The 25437-nt window shown below is 45.3% G+C and overlaps 1 protein-coding gene across 2 annotated transcripts; it reads left to right on the top strand.

Moving 5' to 3' along the window:
* The first annotated feature begins 5400 nt into the window (after positions 1–5400).
* LOC111149253 (fibroblast growth factor 5) lies at positions 5401–25304 on the top strand. Of its 2 annotated transcripts, XM_022506211.1 has the most exons (3): positions 5401–5804; positions 13546–13649; positions 24908–25304. In XM_022506211.1, exons 1-3 carry the CDS (start codon positions 5444–5446, stop codon positions 25253–25255), a joined length of 813 nt encoding a protein of 270 aa, XP_022361919.1. In that variant the 5' UTR covers positions 5401–5443; the 3' UTR covers positions 25256–25304. The 2 variants fall into 2 exon arrangements, with proteins under 2 accessions (XP_022361919.1, XP_022361920.1); XM_022506212.1 differs by lacking the exon at positions 13546–13649.
* Positions 25305–25437: the final 133 nt, after the last annotated feature.

The raw sequence follows: 25437 nt of genomic DNA, 5'->3' as shown, positions 1-25437 counted from the left end.
CAGTTGGTTAAGTGTTTGCCTTCGGCTCAGGTCATGATCCCAGAGTCTTGGGAATCAGCCCCAGGCTCAGGTCATGATCCCAGAGTCTTGGGATCCAGCCCCACATTGCATTGGGCTCCCTGCTCAGGGGGAAGCCTGCTTCTCCCTCTCCCCTCCCCCAGCCTGTGCTCCCTCTCTGTGTCTCTTTCTGTCAAGTAAACAATAAATAAAATATTTTTTTTTAAAGGGTCAGGCTAGACTCTGTTTGGGGAAGATCATATTTAAGCACATGATCTTTAAACCCCACATATGGTTTGTACTCATGTTTATGAGGCCCTGGGAAGCACCTCCTTCACCTTCTGTGACTTGCCGCAGACAGGACAGGGGCTTTATGCTTGAAGAGCAGCGACTTGTCTGGAATTGGACACTGCGCGCAGGTTCAGGTGTCTAGAGGCCTGCCGTGCTGTGGACTCAGTGGCTGGATTGATCAGACACTAAAACCAAAATGGTCACGAGGTTAGTTGGAGAGCCCCCCGGATCGAGCTGTAGAGTTGAGCTTCAGTTGAGCTTCGAGCTACTTTTTTTTTTTAAGATTCTATTTATTTATATGAGAGAGAGACAGTGAGAGAGATCATGAGCGAGGAGAAGGTCAGAGAGAGAAGCAGACTCCCCGCGGAGCCGGGAGCCCGATGCGGGACTCGATCCCGGGACTCCGGGATCACGACCTGAGCCGAAGGCAGTCGTCCAACCAACTGAGCCACCCAGGCGTCCCTGAGCTACTTTTTAAAGAAAAGAACGGGTTTCATTGAAGTCAATCCAGGTCACGGCAGACCCACTCCTACGAGCAGAAGTTGCTTTGCTTTCGGACTCCGCACGCAGCAGAGAAGGCCAGAGGCCTGCAGCCACGTCAGAACAAGTCATGGAGGCTGGACACCCATGACGACCTCTTGCCTCAGGACCTGGAGAAGTTTGGGTCACCCGCTGCTGCCACCTGCTTGGGCACCCTGGCTTCGTGTCCTTCTCGCACATCCCTCCCCGCCCTTCCTAAGCCCTCCTTCAGCCACTATTCTTCAAGGCCGGAAACAGAGGGTCCTGGCCAGAGCGTGGCCCGAAGGCCCCTCACCTCCCCCACAGTACAGCTGCGCCTCCATTACCAACTGAACGGAGGGAGCCCACACCGGCAGGTCATCAGGGACCTGGTTAGCGGAAAGGGGTCCCGCCATGCGGATACAGCCTCTCGCTGTGGGGAAGGGTGTCGGGAACCGACAGGGAGGGCCGCAGGGCCGTCTAGGCCCAGGTTCAAGCCGCTGGCTCAGGAAAGCGTGCTGAGAACCTCCGGCTCCTGTGTGCTTGGATCAGAGAGGACCGGTCCCTGCCTTCCCGCAGGGAACCTCAGGCCAGGCGACTCTCACGGAGTGCGGTTCGGCCCGGAACAAAGATTGGGCGCCACCGAGGTTCTTGGAACAAACGCTTGAGCAAGACGGGCCGGTGCAGGAGCAGCGGGTGTCCAGGGTGCAGAGCCTGTCCGGACTCGGGCGTGCGGCCGCCCAGGGCTGCTCCTCCACCCCACTGTGGACCTCCTGTCCTTGCTCCGTCCGGGCGCGACGCAGGGAGGATGGACCAGGCCTGGGCCTTCGCTCCGGAGCGGGGGTCTCTGGAAACCGGCCTCCAGGTACCACCGGCGCAAGGGTGTGAACAGCGAGCGTCTCCCCGCAGTGCGGGAGGCTAGGGCACGGACCCCCACCCCGAATTCTTTCTCCTCAGGCGTCTGGGCGCCCGCGCGAGCAACGGAGGACGTAAGAGAGATTCGCCATCGGGTTTCTCAGACGGAACCGGAAAAGGTCTGGAAGGACAGCTCGGGGGCTGGGGCTGGGAGAGGGGCCGAGGCCGGGGGGTCGGCGACGGTGAGGCCGAGGGGCTGCAGAGCTGCTGTAGGGCCGTCCGGGAGGCGCGCGGCGGCGGGTGACCTCCAAGAGTGGGGGGAACCGAGCCGGCGCGCGCGCACTCGGAACCTGGCGCCCGGGTGACTGGGGGCGGGGGGACCCCCTCACCTGCGGATTCGTTTTTCGGTTCCTTGTCGGGGAGCGGGTGTCGAGGAGTGGACACTCGGTTCGAGGACCGTTTGCTCTGCCCCTGCGAGCAGCGGGCGGCGTGCGCCTTCTCCCGGGCCGCGCGTCGGGGCTGGGAAAGTGCGGCGGGGAGAGCAGCCCCGCGCCCCGGCCCTGCGTGCGCTTCTGTGACTTGACCCTGACCCCGCCCCGCGGCTGGCAGGTGGACGGCGGGCGTGGGGGAGGGGTCGATGGTCCCCGAAGTAACCAGAGGAAAGTGGCTCGCGCTCTCCTGGAGGGGTTCAGGGGACGCAAGGCGTGGGTGAGCCGAGACGGTGCAGCGAGACGCCTTCTGGCCGCGCGTCCGCGGGAAGCCGGGCTCAGCGGGACCCGCGGCGCAGGGCGTGGGGCAGGGCGCGGGCAGGCCGGGCGCGGGCGGGGCGGGCGCAGCCGGGGACCGCAGGGCCACCGTCCCGGCCCCTGCTAAGCTGCGGAGCCTGGGGGGCATGGGGGGCATGGGGGGGCGTTGCAGACTTCGCGCAGGAAACACGTGCCCTGTTGTCTTCCTTCACTACTCATCTTGTTTCTTTTCTTTGTTTTTAATGAACAAATACGTGTTTAACTCTCTTGTCATAGATCTTAAAAGTTTGGTGAGCCCCACCCTACTTTCTGAACACACCCAGAGGACTACTCCCCACCCCACCTCCGCCCGAGTCTCCGAGAGAGCTGGAAAGGAACCTGGGGTCTGGTTTGCCAAATTCAATCCCTTCCCACCAGAGCTGGTCACGTCTCTTGTCTTAGTGAACACTCGGCCCTTCCTGAAGTCCGCCCCTCGGACCCTAGAGAAAGCGTAAGTGCACTCGCCGGCCTTCAGCTGAGGTGGACTAAAGCCCAGGCTGACGTCTAGGCCTTCCTAGGTCACCTCTAGACAAAAGTTTGGTCCTCTACTGGACTCTTGCAGCGGAAAAGAGGGATACAAACAAAACAAAACAGAACAAAATAAAAAAACCGGCTGTTTCAATGGGGGTGTGACTTGAGAAGCTGAAAGAAAGGAAAAAGACAAGAGGCCCAATTTCAGCCTCCAGAGGCTCAGCCAAATGGTCTTTGGCTTCCCAGGTTCTGGAAAGAGGCTGATCATCTGAGGCAAGAGCTACTCCTCTTTGAGCAGACCCCTACGGAGGGGGAACTGGATTTGTTTGGGAAATCTTTGCCCCGTGAGGCATGGGATAGACTGTGTGACAGGAAAGGGGACTTAATGACGGCATCCAGCAGCACCTACCTATGGGCCTTTAACTCTGACAGCTTTGCCCCAAGGGCATCACCTGCCGAGGGCACATTGCCCAGGTTAGCTTTCCACAGTCACTCACTCAGTCGAGAGACAACTTTGGTCAGGTACACTCTTCTGAGGGACTGCTGTCTGTTCACAATGTCCACTTGCAGGACGGCCTTGGAGGGTCTGCCTGCCCACACCAGTTAACGCCGGAAGTACAGAGCTTGAGGCTAGAACAGTGTAAAGAGAAGGGGTGTTCAGCCCAGGAGAGAATCTCAATAGTGTATCAGGGGCACGTGTCCAAGCCGTCCACATCCATGTGCGATATGATCTCTCTCCCCACAGTGGTTTCCCTGAACTGTCCAGGTGACTCTCTGCTTTATAGCTGTCTTGATGTTAAGTATGGTAGTCACGGAATATTTCCAATCCTGAAAAATCGACAAGCGCCTTATAAGCTTTTTTTTTTCTTTTTTTTTTTTTTAAAGATTTTATTTATTTATTTGTCAGAGAGAGAGAGAGGGAGAGAGAGCAAGCACAGGCAGACAGAATGGCAGGCAGAGGCAGAGGGAGAGGGAGAAGCAGGCTCCCTGCCGAGCAAGGAGCCCGACGTGGGACTCGATCCCAGGACACTGGGATCATGACCTGAGCCAAAGGCAGCTGCTTAACCAACTGAGCCACCCAGGCGTCCCAACTTATAAGCTTTTCATTATTGAGACAGGAACTCTTAAGCGAGTAATCAGTAATGGATAAAGTTGTAACTTAACGTCAGGTTAGCTTTTGTGACTTGACCTTATCGTGCAAAATTACCACTTTTTCATTAAAATGACCAATGAATAATTTATCAGAGTGTAATTTAAAGCTCCAAATATGTGTTGAGACAAATATTCCAAGAATGCAAGTAAGGTATATTTCTCAGATAAATGACAGTAGGGGCATCGCATACACGGAAATTCTCGGTTCTCAGGTTTCCTGAAACCCAGCGCGCGCGTCATCAATCATTCATTGGGGTCGGTCCTTCCGTCAACGGCAGCTCTGAGGATGCCGAAGCGAGCCCTTAGCTAATCCTTGCTGCCAAGAGGATCTTGGGGTGAGAGAGGACAACTGGACAGGCAGCCACATGTGCGGGTGCCCAGACCTAACCCCCATGCCCCTCTCCGAGCGCGGTGTGCGCGTCCGCTCCCCCTCCGGACGCAGACCGAAAGCTTCCCATAGGGAAATGCAAATCGGGCATAACGTTTAGCTCAATCCAGAGTTTCCAACAGAAGAGTAGCTCGAATCGTGGCCTAATGGCTCAAGGTGGCTCTCTAAATGCCAAATAAACCCGCGCCTTAGCTGTTTAATAAATCAGAGACAACAGCAGCAAGAAGACCAGCCTTCTCCTCCTGCCGTGCGACCCAGAGGCTTCCCAAGTTGGGCTGCGAATCCCGGCGTGGTTCCCCGCTGCGCGCCCTGGGCAGCGCCGGGAGGCTCTCGGCCGGACTCGGTTCCCCGGGGCTTCCCAGCACGGGGGCTGTGCCGGCGGACGGGAAGGGAGCCTGGAAACTGGGTCCGGGTGGGCAAGAGTGCGTTGCTGGGGCGCAGGCGTGCGGCGGAGGTGGGCGAGGACACGAACCCACTTCCACGCTTAGAGCCTCCCCCCATCTCGGTTGCTGCCCCCGAAGGACTCAGACGCTCGCGCGCAGCCGAACGCCGCGCAGCACCCGCTCCAGCGCGAGGGGGGCCGGCGGCGCGTGAGAACTGCTGGGGTGCGTGGCCCTGGTCTGCGCGTGCCCAGCGTCGGGGCGCAGCTCCTCTCCTCCCGGCTTCCCCTCCCACTCGCCGTCTCCCATCTCCTCCCTCCTGCACACCCCCGCCCCCGGGGCCGCGAGGCTCCCTGCCCGCACCGGCCGGAGAGCGCACAAAGCGGCGGGTGAGGGGAGGCTTCGCGGGCGTGCGCCGCGCGGTGAGATCACCGGCGTTATAAATATCCCCGCCGCGGCGCCGGGATCCGCTCGAGTGGCCTCTCTCTCTCCCTCCCTCTCGTCCCCGAGGCTATGTCCACCCGGGGCGGCGAGGGGGGCAGCGCCAGAGGCTCGCAGCCGCGCGGGGGCCACGGAGCCCAGAAGCAGCCCTACAAGATGCACTTAGACACCCGGCGGCTGGAAGAATGAGCTTGTCCTTCCTCCTCCTCCTCTTCCTCAGCCACCTCGTCCTCAGCGCCTGGGCTCGCGGGGAGAAGCACGTCGCCGCCAAAGGGCAACCCGGACCCGCTGCCACCGGTCGGAGCCCGGGAGGCGCCCGCAGCAGCCGGAGCGGCAGGGGCACGACGTCTTCCTCCTCTTCCTCCGCCTCCCCCTCCCCCGGCGCTTCTCCGGGCAACCGAGGCGGCGGCTTGGAGCAGAGCAGCTTCCAGTGGAGCCCCTCGGGGCGCCGGACCGGCAGCCTGTACTGCAGAGTGGGCATCGGTTTCCATCTGCAGATCTACCCGGATGGCAAAGTCAACGGCTCCCATGAAGCCAACATGTTAAGTAAGTTGCTCCCTCGCCCGGCCGAGCGCGTCCTGAGCGGGCAGCGGGGGACTCGGGCGGGACCGCAGTTTTGCCCCGGCCCGCGGGGGCACCTTGGGGAACGCGGGCTGCGCGACCCGGAGGCCCCGGGGCGGCCGGCGGCTCGGGGTGCGGATGCGTCCCTGTGGCCGCGCTCGCGCGCCCCTCTCCGGGTTAGAGAAATGGCGATCCCTGCGGCGCAGGCGGCCAGCGGCTGGGCTCTCCGGACAGGCGACCTCGTTTCCCGCTTGGGGGGTCCCAGAGGAGCCCCAGCCTGTGCCTGGAGAAAAAACAAGTCCTTCTGCTCGTTTGGTTTCTGTTTACCTCCCGCTTCTGCTTGCCGGGCTAGCATTTTTCAAGAGGCGTCAAAGTGCATCCCTTCTCCTTGCCCAAAACTGAACGGTTACTTCTTTTTAGAAGAATCAAATTCACAGGCCGCCCCTCCAACGGCCACCAGGAAGCCCAGAGCAGTATGTATTATACATACTTGTGTCCCGATTGATACCCACGGCTATACACACCACGTTACATACATACACAGTGTGTACTGTATCCCGGGGGAGACCAAGACAGCCCCTGCCGGGAAGAAGACAGGCGTCTGGAAAGCTGGACACGTTTAGAGAAAGATAGTGGTGGGCATTGGAGTGACTGACTTCAAAGTTGGGTTTAGCAACGTTCAGCGCGTTGAGACCGTGACAGCACCTTGTGAGGAAGTGGCCAGCCTTTGGTTCCCCAGGACGGTTAAGGAAAAGTTCTTTATCAGGTGCACAGTGTGTTAAGTTTGTTTTTGTTTTTGCTTTTGTTTTTGTTTTTGTTTTTAAAGCAAAGTTTGACATTTTCTTTCTGAGTTCTCTCTGTAGCTGCATCTCTTCCCTTCCCTCTTCCCTTCCGCCCGCGGGGGTTTGCAGCCCGTCACTGCTACTCCTCGGGTTCCTCTCGCTGCCTCCAGAGCTGCTGGAGAGATGAGACTCGGGGTGTGCACGAGACTGGGGCGATCTCTCCGAGGCTTCTCCTCGGTAGGGCCAGATCGCTCATCCGGCAGGGGTCGGCCCGACAGACAGACCCACAGCCGGGGCCTGCGAGATACCCAGGAGGAGCGGGAGCGTGGCCAGAAGGCTGCGCGGCATCCGGTCCCCTGGCTGTCGAGTGTCCGCCCGGGAGCTCGCTCCCAGGTGTGCGGCCCCTGCTCCGTTTCAAATCCACGACCCCACGGGCCACTGAGCTTCTCTAACGCCCGGAGGAGCGCGGGCGCCTCGGCGGGGCTGGCAATCTGGCTGCCGCCTGCCAAGCAGGGCTGGAGGTGTGCACGTCGGGGGGTGGTACGGGCGGGCACGGCTGCCCCCGGGGTTCGGGTGGCAGTGTGCGGGAGACCTGGCGGTGCGCGCGTCCACGCCCGCCCCTGCCCCGCCTCCTGCGAGCTGAGCAGTGCCGCTCCAGCGGGCCGCGGTGCGCGTGTTTCGCGGCCCTGGAGCCCCGAACCAGAGAGCGCTCTTCCGAGTGTGCCCCCGCGAGCCCTGGGGCCTACCACTCGCTCCGTGGAGGAGGCTGTTTCTATGTTTTAAGGTTCTCCGCACCCTTACCAAACAACTCACCGTCTTGGGTCATAAAGGGCAGGCGTGTTAGGGCGAAGGGGACCTTCCCGAGATTTCAGGGGCAGCAAGAGTCGCCATGTACTTCAGTATTTCCGCTTGTCTTTCTCATTTCCCCCCACCCAACTTCCCACTTCTGATCTTTCCACCTTTTTTTTACAGGAAAACTTTTCCTGTTCCGTTCTTGTAGTTTTATCCAGGAAATTAGCACCAGCACAAGATAACTTCTGTGTTCCCAAGGGAGGACCCAAAGTTAGCATTTAACAGGCTACTGGTTGGATCTGGGAGGTTGGTGGGGGGGAGCACGTCTCTAGGGTGGGTTTGGATGTACTAGTGGTCTCTGAAATCCAAACTCCTTCCCAATATACTCACCCTCCTCTCTTGGAAAAGACAGAGATTTTTGCAACTTAGGCCTTGCCAGAAGGGAGGTTCTAGAAAAGCACAGGAAGGAACATGAGAGCAGTTCAACAAAGAATACATTCACCTAAAGGAGGCGTTGACCGATATTGCTATTAACAAGGTACATTTTATTTTATTTTATTTTATTAAAGATTTATTTATTTGCAGAAACAGATCACAAGTCGGCAGAGAGGCAGGCAGAGAGAGAGAGGGAAGCAGGCTCCCTGCTGAGCAGAGAGCCTGTTGAGAGTCTGGATCCTGGCACTCCAGGATTGAGACCTGAGCTGAAGGCAGAGGCTTTAACCCACTGAGCCACCCAGGCGCCCCAAGGTACATTTTATTTTAAAATCCACTTTAAAAAGATACCTAGAAAGGAACAGTGACGTTCACTAAAAAACACCTAAATAAAACTTCCTTAATTTAACACGTGCCCCCATTCATTCCTGTTTAGAATAGCCTTTCAGAGTGTGGTCTGTCTTTCTGATGGCCGCCATCATTCATTCACTCATTCATTCATGTGTGCGTCCTTAAAAGGCTGCCTACATCATTAGCCTTAATACTTTGATTACTTCTGGGAGTTGGGGGATTTTTTAGTTTGCTTTTGCCTTCCATAGATTTTTCTCACAGAGAAAACCATAACTTGAATATTTAAGTCCTGGTGGTTTTCTGCTTTGTGATGTCTGGTGTCCAATACTAATAACTATGATTTCGCTACCACAGTTGGATGGAAAATTTATGAAATATGTCATGTTTAGTGGGAAAGCATGTACATTGGAAATTTAAGATCAGCCTCTGCCCCCAAAGAACTGTGAAAGAGAAACAGAAACCTGCTAATTGTGGACATACACCTCTTTGAAAGCAACACTTGATGGTTTCCTGACATGTACATAGAACTAAGGCATCGGTCATGGACTGTTGGGTAGAGTACATAAGGAAACATTTGTTGTTTAAGTCTCACAGGAGACACAGAGCTGGGACCAGAGAGGACCACAGAGGACACACCAGAGTTTTACCTCATCATCTCATTTTACTGTCTGTGAGTTAGCAATGATAGAAAACTTACATTCCTTTGGTTACAGTATAATACATGCCACTTCAGAAAACAGTCAAAACCTTGCCATCGAACCGCCTTCTTCTTCTTTTTTTAGTCAAACTGCCTTCTAACAGGTTCTTTTAAACTCAGTAATTTTCTGTAATGTTTGTCAGAAGAGATGCATATAACTATCATTTGATACTAACATTTCTGAAAACTGTGAATATTTTCTAGTTTTACCATCAGAAGTATACTCTGACCATAGATTTGGAAACACAGTTTATTTAGTTAAGGCATACCACTTAATATATTCTTAGCTTCTCTTACACAGTATTTATTCTAGGTTTTGGAGACAGAAAAATAAGCTCATTCTTCATACTCTTAGTATGAAGAAATAGTAGGGAAGGATTAAGAAAGATGGACAAGACAAGGCAGATGATAAAATCCCGCTATTGAATAGAATCAAAGGTTTTGCTTTAATTTATACACTTCCAAGTTCAGTTTCAATGCTTCTGTTGACTTATGCTGGGCCACTGACAAACAGGCAGTCAAGTAATTATCAATTCAGGCCGCTAAAGTTGAAGACTATGGTTGCACAAAGCCAAAGTGTTCACATGAAATATGAAAATTCCAACCATATATTCTGACTGAACTGAACCCTTGGTTTTATTAATTTTTGAAAATCTAAATTCACTATCAATTTTGGGGTCATGTAGAGTCAACATTTTAAGTAGTCCCCCAAGCCTAGCTAAATCTATAGCTATATCTACTGAGCAGAAAAACTCAAATGAAAGATTTCTGTTACTAATTTAATCACTGAAAACTGCTAAGTTGGGTATTTCAAGACTCAGATTTGATAATGGTACAGCATATCTGTTGCTGTGTGAATGCAAGTAGAGAAACTTCAGTTTTGAATTATTTTCTTTGAGGATTTTCAGAAGAGCTGTTGAAAGCTTCTGAATACAGGTATCTGTGTCTTGTATGCCATTCACTAAGAAAAGAGAAAAGGGAAAAGTTTACATGATTTTATCAACCATCATTAATAGAGTCCTGTAGTATTAAAAAAAATCTGGAGAGGACAAAGGTTAAAAAAAATCTAGACATATATTCTCTTGGCGAAATACACTTACTTTGTAATGCATGTCTATGCTTGTAAGTAGTGGATTAGACACTGTGTGGATAAGTTCTTGCCTCCTTCAATCTAGATGTCAACCCTCAAATTCCACCGAGAGAAAGTAGTGTTTTTCTACTAAGCACTGCTTTTTTCTTTTGATTCTCTTACACGTTGACACCCTAAGAAAGATAACACATTGTCACTAGCACTCTAGCGGGAAGTAATTACCCTGCCTGACTCCCCAAGCAGAAGGCCAGAATTGCAGGAGAGTAAAATGTGTGTCCATACGCGTGTGCACATGGGGTGTCCTGAAAAAGGAAACAGATGTTGTGAGAAGGTCAAATTCAGTTTAGTGAACATTCATTGACTATCTGATCTATGAGATATACTTGGCCTTCCACCATTTTGCTTAGGGATACCATCTTGGCATCCATAATGGGAATTGTAAATTCTCATAAAATTTATTATTACTGGCTCTAAAAAGAGTCAGAAAATTACCGAAGTTGAGAAAAATTTAGTTTTAGAGAAGTGTTTTCTGGGATTTATATATGCGTGATTTAATGCATGAGGGTTTAAGATATTATATAGAATTCTTTAGTGTCTTCCTGAGATTTGGTATAGTAAAACCAATGATTGTGTGATCTCTTGGAGGTGGGGTCAGGGAGTTGAACTGCAGAATTTGCTCCAACATTCTCATAAAAAAGATCTTGTGAAATTACTGTTGAAATTACGTTGGAAATTATGATCTTAATACCGTTCTCAATATTACATCATAATTACATTAAGATTTAGAAGATCATACCAAAGTTACCTATGTGAAAAAATAATTATTGCATCTGATCTCATCTTTATCTTTCCTGCATTCTTCATAATTTTAAATAGAATATATGCAAAAGTATATTTTAAGCTTTCAATTAAATATAATTTTTAAAAAATTACAAAATCCAGAGGTGCCTGGGTGGCTCAGTGGGTTAAAGCCTCTGCCTTCGGCTTAGGTCATGATCCCAGGGTCCTGGAATAGAGCCCCAGAGCCCCACATCGGGCTCTCTGCTCAGCAGGGAGCCTGCTTCTCCCCACCCCCGCCTGCCTCTCTGCCTACTTGTGATCTCTCTCTGTCAAATAAATAAATAAAATCTTTAAAAAAATAAAAAATTATAAAATCCATTCATTCCCAGGCAATATATCATTTTTACACTGGCACTTGCAAGAAAAGAAACCAAGCAGTATATATAATAAAATAATAACCCTTTACATATATTATTTCATCTTCCCTTGTAATTTGTTAAGATGCAAATTTTACATAGCATATACACACAGAATGCACAGACTGTGTCGGAAAACAAGTGACTCAAAGTGGGTTTTTCTCAGGATAGAATACATTACTTGTCAGAAGCTATAGTTTACATAGGCAAAGCTTCAAACAGATACTTCCGGAGGCTTTGTCTTGACCTCTGAAATGTTAGCCTGTAAATGGATACATTCAATAAGAATTCTATCACTTACGCTACCATGTATTTTTTTCATTAAAACACAGGTTTGTATTTACAAAACCAAGTAATTTTCCAAAGAATGAATAAAAACACTAACAATGTAGAACCATAAGTAAATTGGGGGAAAACATCCAACTAACTCTCCTTTTTACCAATCCATATTGTCCCTTTTGTTTCTCTCGATCCACATGTAGCCAATTTCTCATGTTTCGGTGTCTCATTTTTTAACACATTTAAGCAACATTCACAACATTTTCCCCATCTTCCAAATATCTAAAATCCTTGAGCTGTTTTTAATATTCTGTAAGTGTGATAGAAATATAACTTTGTATCATGTTCTATTAAAGCTTTATTAATAACATCATCACAATGTATTACATCATATCTTGTATCTAACCTTACAAAGCATTCTGTGTGCTTCGTCACTATGTGATAAAATGGTAATGCTTCTAAATCCTTGGGTGTGCATCAGTCAAATAATTTGTACAGCAAAACCTATTGAAGAGAGCATCTTGAAAATGTTTTGAAGAAAATAATTAATGAGATGACAGTTTCTTTAGGAGTTTCTTCTTAAAAGTGAAAGTGGTCCCTTTCCAGTAGTTTTTTGGTTTTTTGTTTTTGTTTTGTTTTCAAGAAATATCCACTAATAAAGGGGTAGTGGCAGTTTCCTAGAAGTGTTTTGTTTACTCTGGACTAAATATGCTTATAACAAAGACAATAGTTCTTTGGCTACCCTTTTCCCCCCATGAACTTTCTGATCAAGTGTTTTTAAGAAATCAAGTTGAATAAATAAGCAGCAATATTTGCTACAATTATAGGTACTAACTCACATTGTGCAAAAAAGTGCCTAATGAAGGTGTTCATATATATGTATTTCTGTATGTCATATATATGTGTATCCACAATACTGCCTTTTTGGTAAGTTGAATAATTTTATATGTATTTCAAATACTGCAGGTGGAGGTTACTGTTTTTCAAAATTTCCGGTGAATTTCTCTATTCAGCAGAATATTATTGAGATATCTTATTTAGTATGTATATTCAGAATAATTTAGGTTAAAAGGTTGAGATTTTCTTCCCTTCTCCCATCCTTTCTTCTTTCCTTTCTTTCTTCCTAGGCTAGGTCCCTTCTTAGCTCTAGGGAACTATGAGATTTTGTCCTCCCTACCAATTTTTTGACAATTGGAGGTGGGCAGTTAACAAAAATCACTATGCTTTTCTCATGTTCATATAAACTATATATGAGTTTATGATAAACAGGCAGGAATTCCAATTATATACAGACTATGAATTTTATCTTAAAATACTGTGTGAACTGTGGTATGTGATTCTCTTGACACAGTTGATGTGGACTTTCAAATTATTATAGGAGACAGAGGAACATGGACTTGATAATGCTAACTATGAAATACTAAATATAAACAGTAATGTAATAAAATACCTCATTAAATTTTTTGCCAGAAAAACCGTTTAAAATGCAGGATGTCCCAAACCATAATGCTTTAACACTCCTTGAGCCAATAATCCCAAATTATTTACAATGCTTTCAACATCTTTTTATGTGTAGTCTTTAAACAAACTACTCACTGAATGATTGAATATGGTATATATTGATTTGTATAGTTATTATAATTTGAGGAGAGGGATTTATTTCATGTAAATAAGTAGAATTTGTCTCTGGCTTTCAGTGTTTATATCAGTCTTGGGCCAGACTTTATGAGATTTAATATTAAAAGCAGTGTATTTTCTCTGATAGAAAACAATGGATGAGAATTAGTTTGAAAAAATTTAAGACTAAGATTGCAAAGATTCTATTGGTAAACACTGTTTACTAAAAGTGACCTATTTGTAAGGAAAAAAAAGAATTATTAATGAACCAGAACTAAGTTTTTGAATATTAAAATTTGCTATTTTAAGTGAACACTTGCATGCTACACTTTTTTTTGAACATAATGAATGTCATGAAAGATATGGATGTTAAATAATTTTTTTTTTAATCACAGCTATAAAGAATGAAAATAATCTATGTAGAAATTTAATTCTACACAATGATATATAGAGGAGTCTGTGTTTTATTTTGGGATTTCTGTCATCCTAGGTATTTTGGAAATATTTGCTGTGTCTCAGGGGATTGTAGGAATACGAGGAGTTTTCAGCAACAAATTTTTAGCGATGTCAAAAAAAGGAAAACTCCACGCAAGTGTAAGTAGAACCACTTTATACTTGTTAAAGGTGTTACGAAGTTTCTACATTTGTAGAATGGAACAAAGTGATTTCCCACATTGGTAGAGGAACAATTTGCTCAGAGGACATAATATTTTGTTTTTTTAAAATTATATGTACATTTAACCAAGATGTTCTTATAAGTAATCATTTTTATATTTTAGTCACTTGAAAAGATAATATAGAGTCCACAAAAAATTTTTAAGGATGAATGTATTTGAAAATAGCACTCTCAAAGTGATTGCTACTATTTATTTCTTAAAATTTGTACAACTGAAGGGAAATATTATGGAAGTGATAATATTATATAACAACTAAAATGTACATATTTGTGGTGATTGTGTGTGCATTTTTACTAGATCAGGCTCTTATTCAATTTTATAAGCTATTCATGATGTCAGAAATTAGGTCTAAGTAATATAACATATTTTCACATCATTAAGTGTGGAGAGGAATCAATAATGAGAAGATTTTGATCATGCTTAGAGAAATTCAATTTATCCATTTGAGGACTCTCATTTTGTAATTTTGTTGCATCAAAAATAATAGTTAAAATTATGAAGACTAATTTTGCACTGAAAAAGTTTTTCAGGCCACTTATGTATTTTGTAATCAATTTATAAATTATAGATTTCTATGTTTTTTTCTGAAAATACTCACTACTTGGGAAGCATTAAAACATTGTAAAGATAATAACTATGTCTAGCTTGGTTTGTCTACTCACAGATTTGATTTACTTGTTTTAGTCCCTATGTACAGCACTTAAAAGTGATTTATGCTTTTTTTGTAGTGTACTAAGATTTGTCACATTATATCATTTTTATAAAGCAATTATTATTTAATGTTAGTCCTTTACTTCTTATTCTCTCTAATTTTTACGAAATGAATTGGAGAAATATTGCTTTTCTGGTTTTTGAAGTATGTAGAAACTTTTAATTAAGAGTGTAATCAATTGAAACTTATGATTTTTCATTTTTACTTACAGATCTTTAAAAAATTCATTGAGAGTTTCATTTGTTTCAATGTGTAAAAATTTCAATTTTCCTTTTTCTAAAGGTGACTTGTTAATACAAGGGGGTAGCAGAATTCAAGCGATCTCTATACTTACTTGAAGATTAAATGAGATAATACATTTAAAACTTTTAAACAGCATTTGGTACATTGTAAGTGATCAGTAAATACTAATAGTATACAGTAATCTAAATATAATAGATACTGAAACCTGTTGATTGAGATAAACAAAAACCCTTGCTAACCTCTTTAATCACTGATTATAAGAATCATAAAAAGATTTACCTTCTTCATCTTGTGAGGTGAGAAAGCTATAATACAGTTTTCACAAAGTAATCGCACTTTATTTATTTACAGGGGCAAAGTTCTGCATCAGTGCGCACAAGCAGGGCATGCCATTTTATGAAAAAAAATTTGATTTAAAAATCCACATGCAGAATATTGAAAACAGTGATCAGACACATCTGAACACAGGAACTTTTTCCCCAGTCTACTTTAAGGTTGTAAATAATTGCAACACTTTCAGAATCTAAACATCTTAATAAAGTGCAGGGTGTGTAAAGAAACTTTCTCATACTGGTTTGTTTGGGGTGAGCATCTTAACTTTTAAATTATTCGATTTATGCTCTAGTACATGCAAAAAATAGCTAAACTTGGGCCAGCTTAAGGATAATTGCCACAGAACTCGAAGTATTACAAATGGATGCCAGTCAGAAAGGTCACACCAAAAGGTGAGGTTACATGATTCCCTGTCAAATGCAAGTACCAAATTTCCAGAAATATGACCCAAATGTCTGAGGACGGCTGGCTGGAATAATGCAGATAACGCAAAACAGCATCTGTTATTCTTCCTCATCTTGGCAGGCTGAAGTTATTTCACGGAATAATGACTTTTAAACAGTACAAAGCAAGTCTTGCTCCTGTCACTCACCGAAGCTCTTTGATATAAAAGTCATTCTGATGACTTTGAGGGGAGCTGTAGATGAAAAACTAAGCCCTACGATTATGTGGATTCTTCTTAAATCAATTGTCCAAGCCCACTTTCTCTTATCTGAGCTTTTATTAGCGCTTTTTCTTTAGATGGAAACCTAATTAAATTATAAAGTGATTTATTTTTAAGGAAGTTGAATTCAGAAATAGTATTAATCCTAGCAATTATCAGTTTTATGCCCAGATGGTTTCTTTCTTGTTTTCTTCTAGTTAAACACATTGAAAAATTGTTCTTGTAACTTTAGATATAATTATTTGATTTAGTTTTGATTTACGCAAAATTGCATTGTCACAGAAAAAGCTAAAAACCTTTACATTTTAAGATTAAATGTGTAATTTGTGAGCTGCTTTAAATTAATAACTGCCCAGAGACATTTAAAGAGAAATTTATAATCATTTTGCTAGGTATATACACATATATATGAAAATCATGTTGCACACCTTAAACTTACATAATGTTTTATGTCAATTATATCTCAACAAAACTGGAAAAAATTTAAAATTAATAGAGTACTTTCAGGGTTTTATCTATAAAGTAAATATGAACCAAAAATGTAAAACATTCATATAATTCTGGAGAAAGTAATTCCCATATTGTATTGAGAAATATTCATGAATAATTGTAGATTTTCAACTTATTTTTTATAGTAACGATTAGAATATTAAGAATGAGTTGCAGGCACAGACAATGTATTTGCACAGTTCTTTAAAAACTCTTTCACTCACATTACCTCATTACATGATTTGGGGAGGAAGCAGTCTTAGAGATGTTAAATCTTTTCCCAAGTTAACAAGTGGTTGAACCAGAACCATCCTTCTAGGACTCTCTTTCTCTATAAATGCTATAATGCTTTGTAGGTAAAAGCTAGTTGAAAGAAGATGCTGAGTTTTGTTTGGAAACAATTTCATTGTTTTCCCCATATTGTTTTATAGGAATAATAATATTTTCATATTACATGGCAAAGAATAAATATCGTGGTGCATCCTTACAATATTTTGCTTGTGCTTTGCACCCCCTTCCCCGATTCTGTTTGGATTCTTTTTCCCCATCTATTTCTGTGTCTCTAGTACTCGACTTAAAGTCTAGAGAAGCAGAGGGGATGTGGTCCCCGCAGAACTTACCACAGAATTTCACACCTGCTGGCCACTCAGTGGGATGATGTGCTGCATAGGGGACGCCTCTCAAGATGAATTTTCAAAGCAGGAGTGAGCTCTGCTTTGTTCATTGAAGTGTTTCATTTGGAAAATGCTTCCGTATCAGCGACACAAAGATGGCAGACAGGAAAGAGAGCCCGGAACGGGTCACACCTCGGCAACATTTGTGCTGATGTTCTTCTTGTGCTAAGTTTGTTAATTCGGTAAGAGAAATTTTCTCTTGGCACCAAGTATGCAGGTGAACGAGTGCACAAAGATGTGCACACGGAGATAACTGAAGTTCAAACAAAATTTCACTAGAGTATTCCAAGCACGAGTGCAGCCCACTTCCTACCGTGCAGGTGTTCTCAGCGTTCTGTGCAAGGATGAAGGCGTCTGGTCTTCCCCTTGTCAAGGTGTGCTGGGAATCATTGCGGTGGGAGCCGATGTCTGCCTCCCAAGAGCCGTGAGGGTTAGTCAGACGGAGCGTTCGCTGGACTCCACTCCCCTCCTCAACTCATTCCAGGCTGAGGTACTTGTGGAAATGAGCTCGCTTCTCTTGCTGTCTCTGTCTCTCTGCCTGCTTTCTGTTCCTGTTCCTTCCTCACTCTGTTCCTGCTCTCTCCTCAGCTTCCTTATCTCTGTCGAAATCCCCACGGAGAGCCCTTCTGGGTTTGTCTGAGGTGGGTCCAGATGTAGGAGTGAGAGACCTTGAGTGCAGGCGTTACCGACACAGTTAGATTGTGTCATTCTAGTTAAATTAAACCTAGTCTTTTACCTAATCTTTTTCTTCCTTGGTTTTATCAGCTGTAAATGGAGGAAAACTAAAGTAACCAACTATTGTGGTAGTTGAGCAGTTTAAATGAGATAACACATATGAAAGATCTAGAATAGCGCCTGGGGGTGGGGGGGAATAAATTCAGCATTTATTTTTTAAAGACTTTTTAAAATTTAGGAGAGAGAATGTGGGTACACTAGCAGGGGAAGGGGGGAGAGTTAGAGGGAGAAGCAGACTCTGTGTTGAGCAGGGATGCCCAAGCAGGCTCCATCCCAGGACCCTGGGATCATGACCTGAGCCAAAGGCAGACACTTAACCGACAGAGCCACTCAGGTGCCCAGTGTTCACCATTTAATTTAATAAAGATCCTCCTTAATTTGCTCTGAGGCAGCTGTGTGATGATCCTGTCTCCTTTCTCAGGAGAAGACTTCCTGATTTCGGGGTCAGGCAGCTGTGACCCTTCAGATATTTAGATCAGCCTCAATCCTATTTATCACGGACACTTTTTTCCTTTAGGTCCAGATTTTTTGTGTCCACAGGAGCCCCTTATCTCCAGAGTTTTCCTTTTTTTTAAAGAACCTAATTCGAAAGCAAAATTCTCAGGCTCAAGCTCTTAAGAGACAAGGATTTCTTACGATCATAATCTCATAATTCTTTTAGAGCCCTGTTGCATCTTGTTTTTTCCCTAAAGAAAACGGAAATCCTGGAAGAGATGGTTATCACGTTTTTTTTTCCAGCCTTTTCATAAAATATGCAAGATAGCATGTTGTCTATTGGAGAAAAAACATTTTAGCTTATTTTAAAGGTCCAGAGAGAAGCATGTGGTAGAATTATTTTTGTTTCTCAGGGTTTTAGGGGATCATGTTTGGAAGGAAAGCTAATTGCAGAGTTTACGAAACAGGCATGGAATGTGTGCTTGATCAGCCCTGAGCAAGGACTAGAACGTCTTCCTTTCCTGGTTGCAGAGAGTGCCAGCTGGCTGGCCCGGGATGGGAGTCTGGAGTGGACTTCCTGCGCTGGGGGCAGTGTGAGGAGGAGTCAGCAGCCCCAAGAGCTCTGCGTGTTTACTGAAAGGGGGAATGGAGGCTTGAGCAATAGTTACCATCATCATAAAAAAAAATAACCCATTAAGCACTCCACTCTCCCAGTCCAGACCTTGAGCTCTCCAAAGGCATTTGACTAGAAACTCCCCTTGCCCTCTAAGGGCTTTCAACTTACATAGTAAAACCAAATGTCCATTAGTTCAGGCTCAAAAACGGGCTCAGGGCTCGGCCTTTGCAGTAAATGCCAGTTTTCCCTCAAATTCACACTACGTGAAACTAGCTAGAGAGCCTGTTTTATTGAGGAAATCTGGGTGTGATGAGTGGACTTACAGCTCCAGAGTTCCATTTCAGCCCAAAGCTGGAGACGGTGCTCTGTTTCGCCAATGGTGTAGAGAATGGCATTGTTTCTCATCAGTATTTTAACACGGAGCAACTTCCAGACAGGTAGGACTAGACGGAAGTCTAGGAGATGCCCTTGGGTTTGTGTGGTGTGAAGGAGCTGGAACTGAGGCGTTGGGAGATGGGAGCTTGAAGTCACAGGTGCCTACCTCCGCGGTTGGTAAACGTGGGGCTTTACAGAATTGTTTTCTTTCCTTCTCTGACCAGAGAATTAGATAATAGCATCCTGCTTGTCTTGGGATGATTGTGAGGGAGAAACAAGAGACGTAAATTCCACTGGCACATAGGAGCCCTCAGTAGGCCAGCTTTTTGAGTTATTAAGAGCATCAGAGAGAAAATTCTTACCTCCCCTGCATCAGGTCACACGGGATGCTGGTTAATGACGTAATTCCAGGGTCTCACCTTAGACTTACTAAAAACGACCTCTGCAGATAGGGCCTGGGGAATCTGCATTTTGAACTGGCTCCCGGAATAATTTTAGTTCAATTCGTAAAATTTGGAGGGGGAGAAATCCGGTGGTCGTTTTTCTTCATTACATTATGTCAGGCTGGTTTATTATTATTTTTGTTTTAGTTTTTATTTATTTATTTGACAGAGAGATCACAAGTAGGCAGAGAGGCAGGTGGTGGTGGGGGGAAGCAGGCTCCCTGCTGAGCAGAGAGCCCGATGAGGGGCTCGATCCCAGGACCCTGAGATCATGACCTGAGCCGAAGGCAGAGGCTTAACGACTGAGCCACCCAGGCGCCCCACATTGGTTTATTATTAAATCCAACTTATATATTCCCTTGGTCACTCAGGATGAAGAGCAGAGATGTAGAATGGACAGATGGCATAGCCAAGCAGGAAGCAGGTTATGCCCTGGAGATAGCATAGTGTGGCTGCAACTGACCTCTGGGAAACCTTTGTAGTCAAGAGTAAAAGACGGCCTCTGGGGGATGCCGCCCTGTGCTGGGGTACTCTGGAAGTAGTTGGAACAGGGTCTGCCTTTTAGCCGCTAATCACCACCAAAGGTGGCGCGCCTTTGGTCGGGGAACATTCAGCCCAACCACACGAGACAGCCTAGGCTAAGGGCACCTGGCCGGGGCAGCCCCATTGGTGGGAACGGGAGTGGGACACAAGAAGCACTGACAGGAGACAGGGGAACCAGACTCAGGGATGCAAGCAGTAAGGGAACTTCGCTTAAAGTACAATTTGGTTTATAATTGTTTTTATTACAGTCTATAATAATGTTTTAATTATTTAATAATATAAATTGGCTGTAGCCCACAATAACATTGTAATTATTTGTATTTGGTTAATTATTCCTTCACAAGGTTTTTCAAAAGAGGGAGGCAAATCAAAGAAAACAAAGCAAAATAAAGAACTAAAATTGAGGGTCGCCTGGGTGGCCCAGTGGGTTAAGCCTCTGCTTTCGGCTCAGGTCATGGTCTCAGGGTCCTGGGATGGAGCCCCGCATCGGGCTCTCTGCTCAGCAGGGAGCCTGCTTCCCCCCCAACCCCCACCGCCTGCCTCTCTGCCTGCTTGTGATCTCTGTCTGTCAAATAAATAAATAAAATCTTTAAAAAAAAAAAGAACTAAAATTGATTAAATACCCCACAAACTGCAAGGATTATACTGGCGTAGGTCCAGATTCACTCTTCTCCGTCCCCTTTTTGCATGCTACATACGTGTTTCTGCTGCACGAAGTGAGAACAGCAGCTCGTTCCCGGCGACGTCCTCCATCATCACACACCAGGGTATTTACGAAGGAACGAAACTATGTTAAGAGGTTTTAGAAAGCTTTTAAAAAATAATGTTTCAGAAAGAATTTTCTGTTTGGCTTACTTGACCCTCAGATTTCAATTAAGCGGAATTAGTCTTTTCTAAAATATCCAGTTAATCAAAGTTTTACTTTCTTTGAACTGAATTTGACCTTTCTTCTAAACATCCATTGTGTGTTCTCACTGTGGGAAGAGATGAGTAGAAACAAGGCAGAGTCCCTCTAATCCAAAATTTCTTGTTTTCCTTAATGGCACTCTTTCTCTTCCTCTGAAGAATTAGGCTATACAAGCAAAAAATAGCTTCATTTGTTCAAGTTTCATTTGTTTTGTCCATTAGGACTATATTAAATTGCATTAGGACTGTACCAAGTTACATAAAAATTAGCCGAACATTTCCTTTTAATTTTACAATTATGATCTGTTGAATGTAACCTGTTTTTACACTGGCAAGATCAGGGAGAAATTAAGGAGAAAAACTCGTCATTTAATTCAACAAAGAGCATGGACAGGACTGTGTCTGTTTTGTTTTTCATTGGAAAAGTGGCAACTAGCAGAGTGCCCAACACGTGATACATAGCCGGGAAGCACCTGTTGAGTAGACCCGTAAAAATGAATTTTTTCAAAGATACGGGTTCTTTAGGACCATTTTAGTGTTCGGTTTTGCGATGGCCGCTGGTGCTAGCCCAATGCGGCCATGGGGCTCCTGAGTTCAGTAGCTTACCTGAAATCTCATTCACCTCTCTACTTCACACCCGCACTATAGAAAAAGTCTTTCTGGAAGCTTCACTTTATCTAGGAAAATAATGTAGTTATATTATTGAAAAAATATGTGTTTTGCCAAAGGAATTCTTATAATTCAAAGGAGATTTAAAAAATTAAAAACCGCCTGGAAAACTTACCATCCGAAACTGTGTGATGGTAAATGCATACGTATATTTGAACACCTGTAGCTAAGACCCGTATTGCTTACTGAGTCTCTGCCATATAAACGGTTCGTGCATGACATGAGGGACAGAAGTTAGGGTTAGGGCCACCGTCGTTTCTGAACAAGGCCAGGAGTCGTGCTCCTCAAGAAGAAACTAGATCTCCTGATGAAAAAATTCACTGAAGGGATTGTTTCAGATGGTTTTGTTCCATCGCAGCTGGAAGACTTTTTCAGACAAAACACGAATTTAGAAGTCCATTGAGAAAGCCAAAACAGTCTGACTGCCTTCACTCCTGCTCTCATGTGGGGGCCGGAAAGGTAGTGGGGCATCCCATAGTGTGTGGGTCCTCGGATTCAGGGCACCTCTGCCCCCGGTGACAGTCAGTGACCCTTGGAAAATCTAGAGCCCAAAGAGCCTTCTTTCCTCTTAAGAGCTGAAGAACATGAATCCTAAGGAGGGAAAGAAGAAGGTTTTAGAATAATTTGAGCGGGTGGAATTGGGGGGCTTCCACCCATATGAAGGCTCTAAGATGGGACTGCTGTAAGTTAAATTCAGCGCGGGTGTGTGTGTGTGTGTGTGTGTGTGTCGGCAAAGGAAAGGTTAAATACTGCAGTACACTTTAAAAAAAAAAAGTCAGCTTTGCGCAGTGGCAGTATCATAGCCAATGAGGTTTATCCGAGGCGCGATTATTGCTAATTACAAAAAAAAGTCAACATTGAACAAAGCAATCACTGCTATCCTTTTTCAGGAAAATGGATTTTTGTCAAACATGAGTAAAGTCAGGTCAAGGTATAATGTATAAATTTTTAAAAATGTTTTCAAGCACATTTGAAGAAAAAAATATGAGGCAGGGTAAATATACCCGCTACTCTCTTTGATGAAGCCCCATATGCCTTTCTAAAATGTGTGTCCTTCTATGCAGCAGAAAACATTACAGATGGCTATAGCTTTTATTTTAAAATAAAACTTTAGGATTATCAAATGAAATGTGACAGCATTTATGCCCTTTTAAAAGCCAAGCTATTAAAAAAATTCTACATTGACTTGTAAGAAAGTCTTTTTAATAAAAAAAAATAGGAACAGTAAGTGCATCCTGTTGTACAGAGACTGTGCCCTTGACCTAGACATAGGCTGGTAGGGATGTCCGGATGCGAGGAATGCCATAGGTGGTGGTTCTTGAAAACACCCACGTCCCGCGGCTGTAACTTCCTGGCCTTCCAATAAAGAGCCTTATTGACTGAACTATGCTTGAATGTAAATAACTTGGGCAAACTGTGGTACAGAACGTCGGTGTGCTGCTGGGAGCTGTCGCAAGCACACTGAAACCGCTTGTCTTCCAGTATCGTCAGTGCTTTGCACAAGCCAACAAATTCACGTGACCACCAAGAGTAGATCTACGTAGATTGCCTTGCCGTGTTCTGACTTTCAGATGCTGAGAGAAAAGCATGGCATTATTAGAAAAAGCAAGAAAAAAAAAAAGAACTCTTAATTCCAGTGTAGTACTTCTTGGTCTGGTATGAAAAGGATATTTCATATATATTTTGTGTTTTTCTCTACAGACATCAGCATATTTGGTGCTCACAAACCCAGGAACTCTAGATAATGGGGCTCCCCGCCACTGTGAAACCTGGTGGTCTGGTCTAGGATAGGAATCCTTATTCTTTGGGACTTTTGGCCTCTTTTGCATTTGAGGAAAGCCACCCATCTTTTCCCTAGAAAAATATTTTGGTGCTCCCAATAGCCCTATGGATAAGGATTGTGGATAAGGAGCCTAAAGCTTGCCCTCGATGGGCAAGATTGACATTTGATTGCAGATCTGCCTCTCTGTCTGTGTTCATGCTTTTGCCCCATACATTTTCCTTTAATTCTTCAACAGAATCTTCTGCTAACAGTGAATTAAGTGAAAATTTCAAAGTAATTTAAAAACAGTAACAGAATTTAAATATATTAAGAGTTCCTGTCATTTTTATAAACATTGGTATTATTTCACTAAGTACACAGTAAACAGAAAACCATCAGCAGGGCAAGCATGGCAAACGACGCGTCTTCAGAGCTCTCCCTGGCCAACTGTGTCAGCCTGACCTCCTCTTCTTCTACCACACATTCTGTGGGATTACTACCTCCATTACTCGCTACTACCTGTGGAAGTTGCTACCTACAGTAGTGTCTTGCTGACCTGTGGACACTCTGTTTCCCCTCTGAGAACCCTTTCTCATGTCACCTGCGTTACTAATATCTTGTTGTGCTTGAAGACTCAGCTCAAATGTCATCTTTTCTAGAAGACTTCTCTGCCCTCTGCCCGGCCACCTCCGGCCTCCTGGATCCCTTCCTCTGTGCTGTCTTTGTACCCTCTGCAGACTGTGATCATAAGTCCGCTATCAAGCCTCACCGTGGTGGACACTTACTTGTCTGCTTTTTCCGCTATTCTGGGAACATTTCAAGGGCAGGCATTGTGTGTGTGTGTGTGTGTGTGTGTGTGTGTGTGTGTGTGTGTGTGTCAGTGTGTGTCTGTGTCTGGAGAGGGAGAGAGAGATCTGGATGAAGTATTGCTAATGACTCCAAAAGTAACTTTTTCTTCTTGGCATCGAATATTCTCTCCTGTGTCACTGTGTGAAGATATATTTTTTCCTGAAGAACTCGAACACATGCAATATTAATAGGGCCATATGCTACCCCTCTCTCAGCACCATGAATCACACTGATAACACTGAAAAATGTATCCTTGTTTCAAAGGAATAATATGACCCCATTTCTCTGAACATGAATTCATGTTTTACCAGGCAATTGTTCCTTAGTAATTCAGTTCTGTTTATTTTCTTAATGGCTTAAGAGGGGGAAAAATAACTTAAAATTTTAGAAGCTAATTTTTTCACTGCCAACCTCAAAGTAGTTTAAAAACCGTAACAGTTTCAATATACTAAGAGTTCCTGTTATCCTTTTTATATGCATCGATATTCTTTCGCTAAGAACATAGGAAACAGATAGCAGCATTACAAAAATGAATCAAGTAGGGAGGTAGAAACGAGAAGTAGTAGCTTCAAGCGACCTTTTAGAAGAAGCGATGGGTCTTTGCGGGAAAGGGTGGAGGAGGAGGCCTTCCATCCGGAGTTCTCGGTTTTCCTCCCGGCGGAAGGCCTCATTTTCTTGCGTGCTGAAAATAGTGTTACTGCTTCAGTTTCTTCTTCTCTCCCCCTAGGCCAAGTTTACAGATGACTGCAAGTTCAGGGAGCGGTTTCAAGAAAACAGCTATAACACCTACGCTTCGGCGATACACAGAACGGAGCCTGCGGGCCGGGAGTGGTACGTGGCCCTCAACAAGCGAGGGAAGGCCAAGCGCGGCTGCAGCCCCCGGGTCAAAGCCCAGCACGTGTCCACTCACTTCCTGCCCCGGTTCAAGCAGCTGGAGCAGCCGGAACTGTCCTTCACGGTCACCGTGCCTGAGAAGAAGCGGCCGCCCAGCCCTGCCCAGCCAAAGGCGCCCGTGTCTGCCCCTCGGAAGAGCCCCAACACCGTGAAGTACAGACTCAAGTTCCGCTTCGGGTAACCTTCCTCTTGGCCCTGGGCGACCAGGCCTCCCGCGGGGGCTCGCAGGGTGCGCCGGCGGCCGCGAGGCAGGAGAGCAGCGGGTCCAGCTCCGGCCCTCCTGCACGGCCTCGCAGTCGGGGCACGGCCTCAGCGCGCCCAACAGACCTGCACGGCCTCGCAGTCGGGGCACGGCCTCAGCGC

The sequence above is a fragment of the Enhydra lutris genome, unplaced genomic scaffold (genome assembly GCF_002288905.1).
Source record: "Enhydra lutris kenyoni isolate GAN:26980312 unplaced genomic scaffold, ASM228890v2 scaffoldscaffold21, whole genome shotgun sequence".
NCBI lineage: Eukaryota > Metazoa > Chordata > Mammalia > Carnivora > Mustelidae > Enhydra > Enhydra lutris.
The sequence above is the reverse complement of the archived record's forward strand: the minus strand, read 5'-3'. Positions and strand labels throughout refer to the sequence as shown.

Coding starts and splice junctions, on each gene's coding strand:
- LOC111149253 (XM_022506211.1), top strand. CDS start 5,444: ATGAGCTTGTCCTTCCTCCTCCTCCTCTTCCTCAGCCACCTCGTCCTC. Junction 5,805..13,545: donor CCATGAAGCCAACATGTTAA/GTAAGTTGCTCC, acceptor CTGTCATCCTAG/GTATTTTGGAAATATTTGCT. Junction 13,650..24,907: donor AAGGAAAACTCCACGCAAGT/GTAAGTAGAACC, acceptor CTCTCCCCCTAG/GCCAAGTTTACAGATGACTG.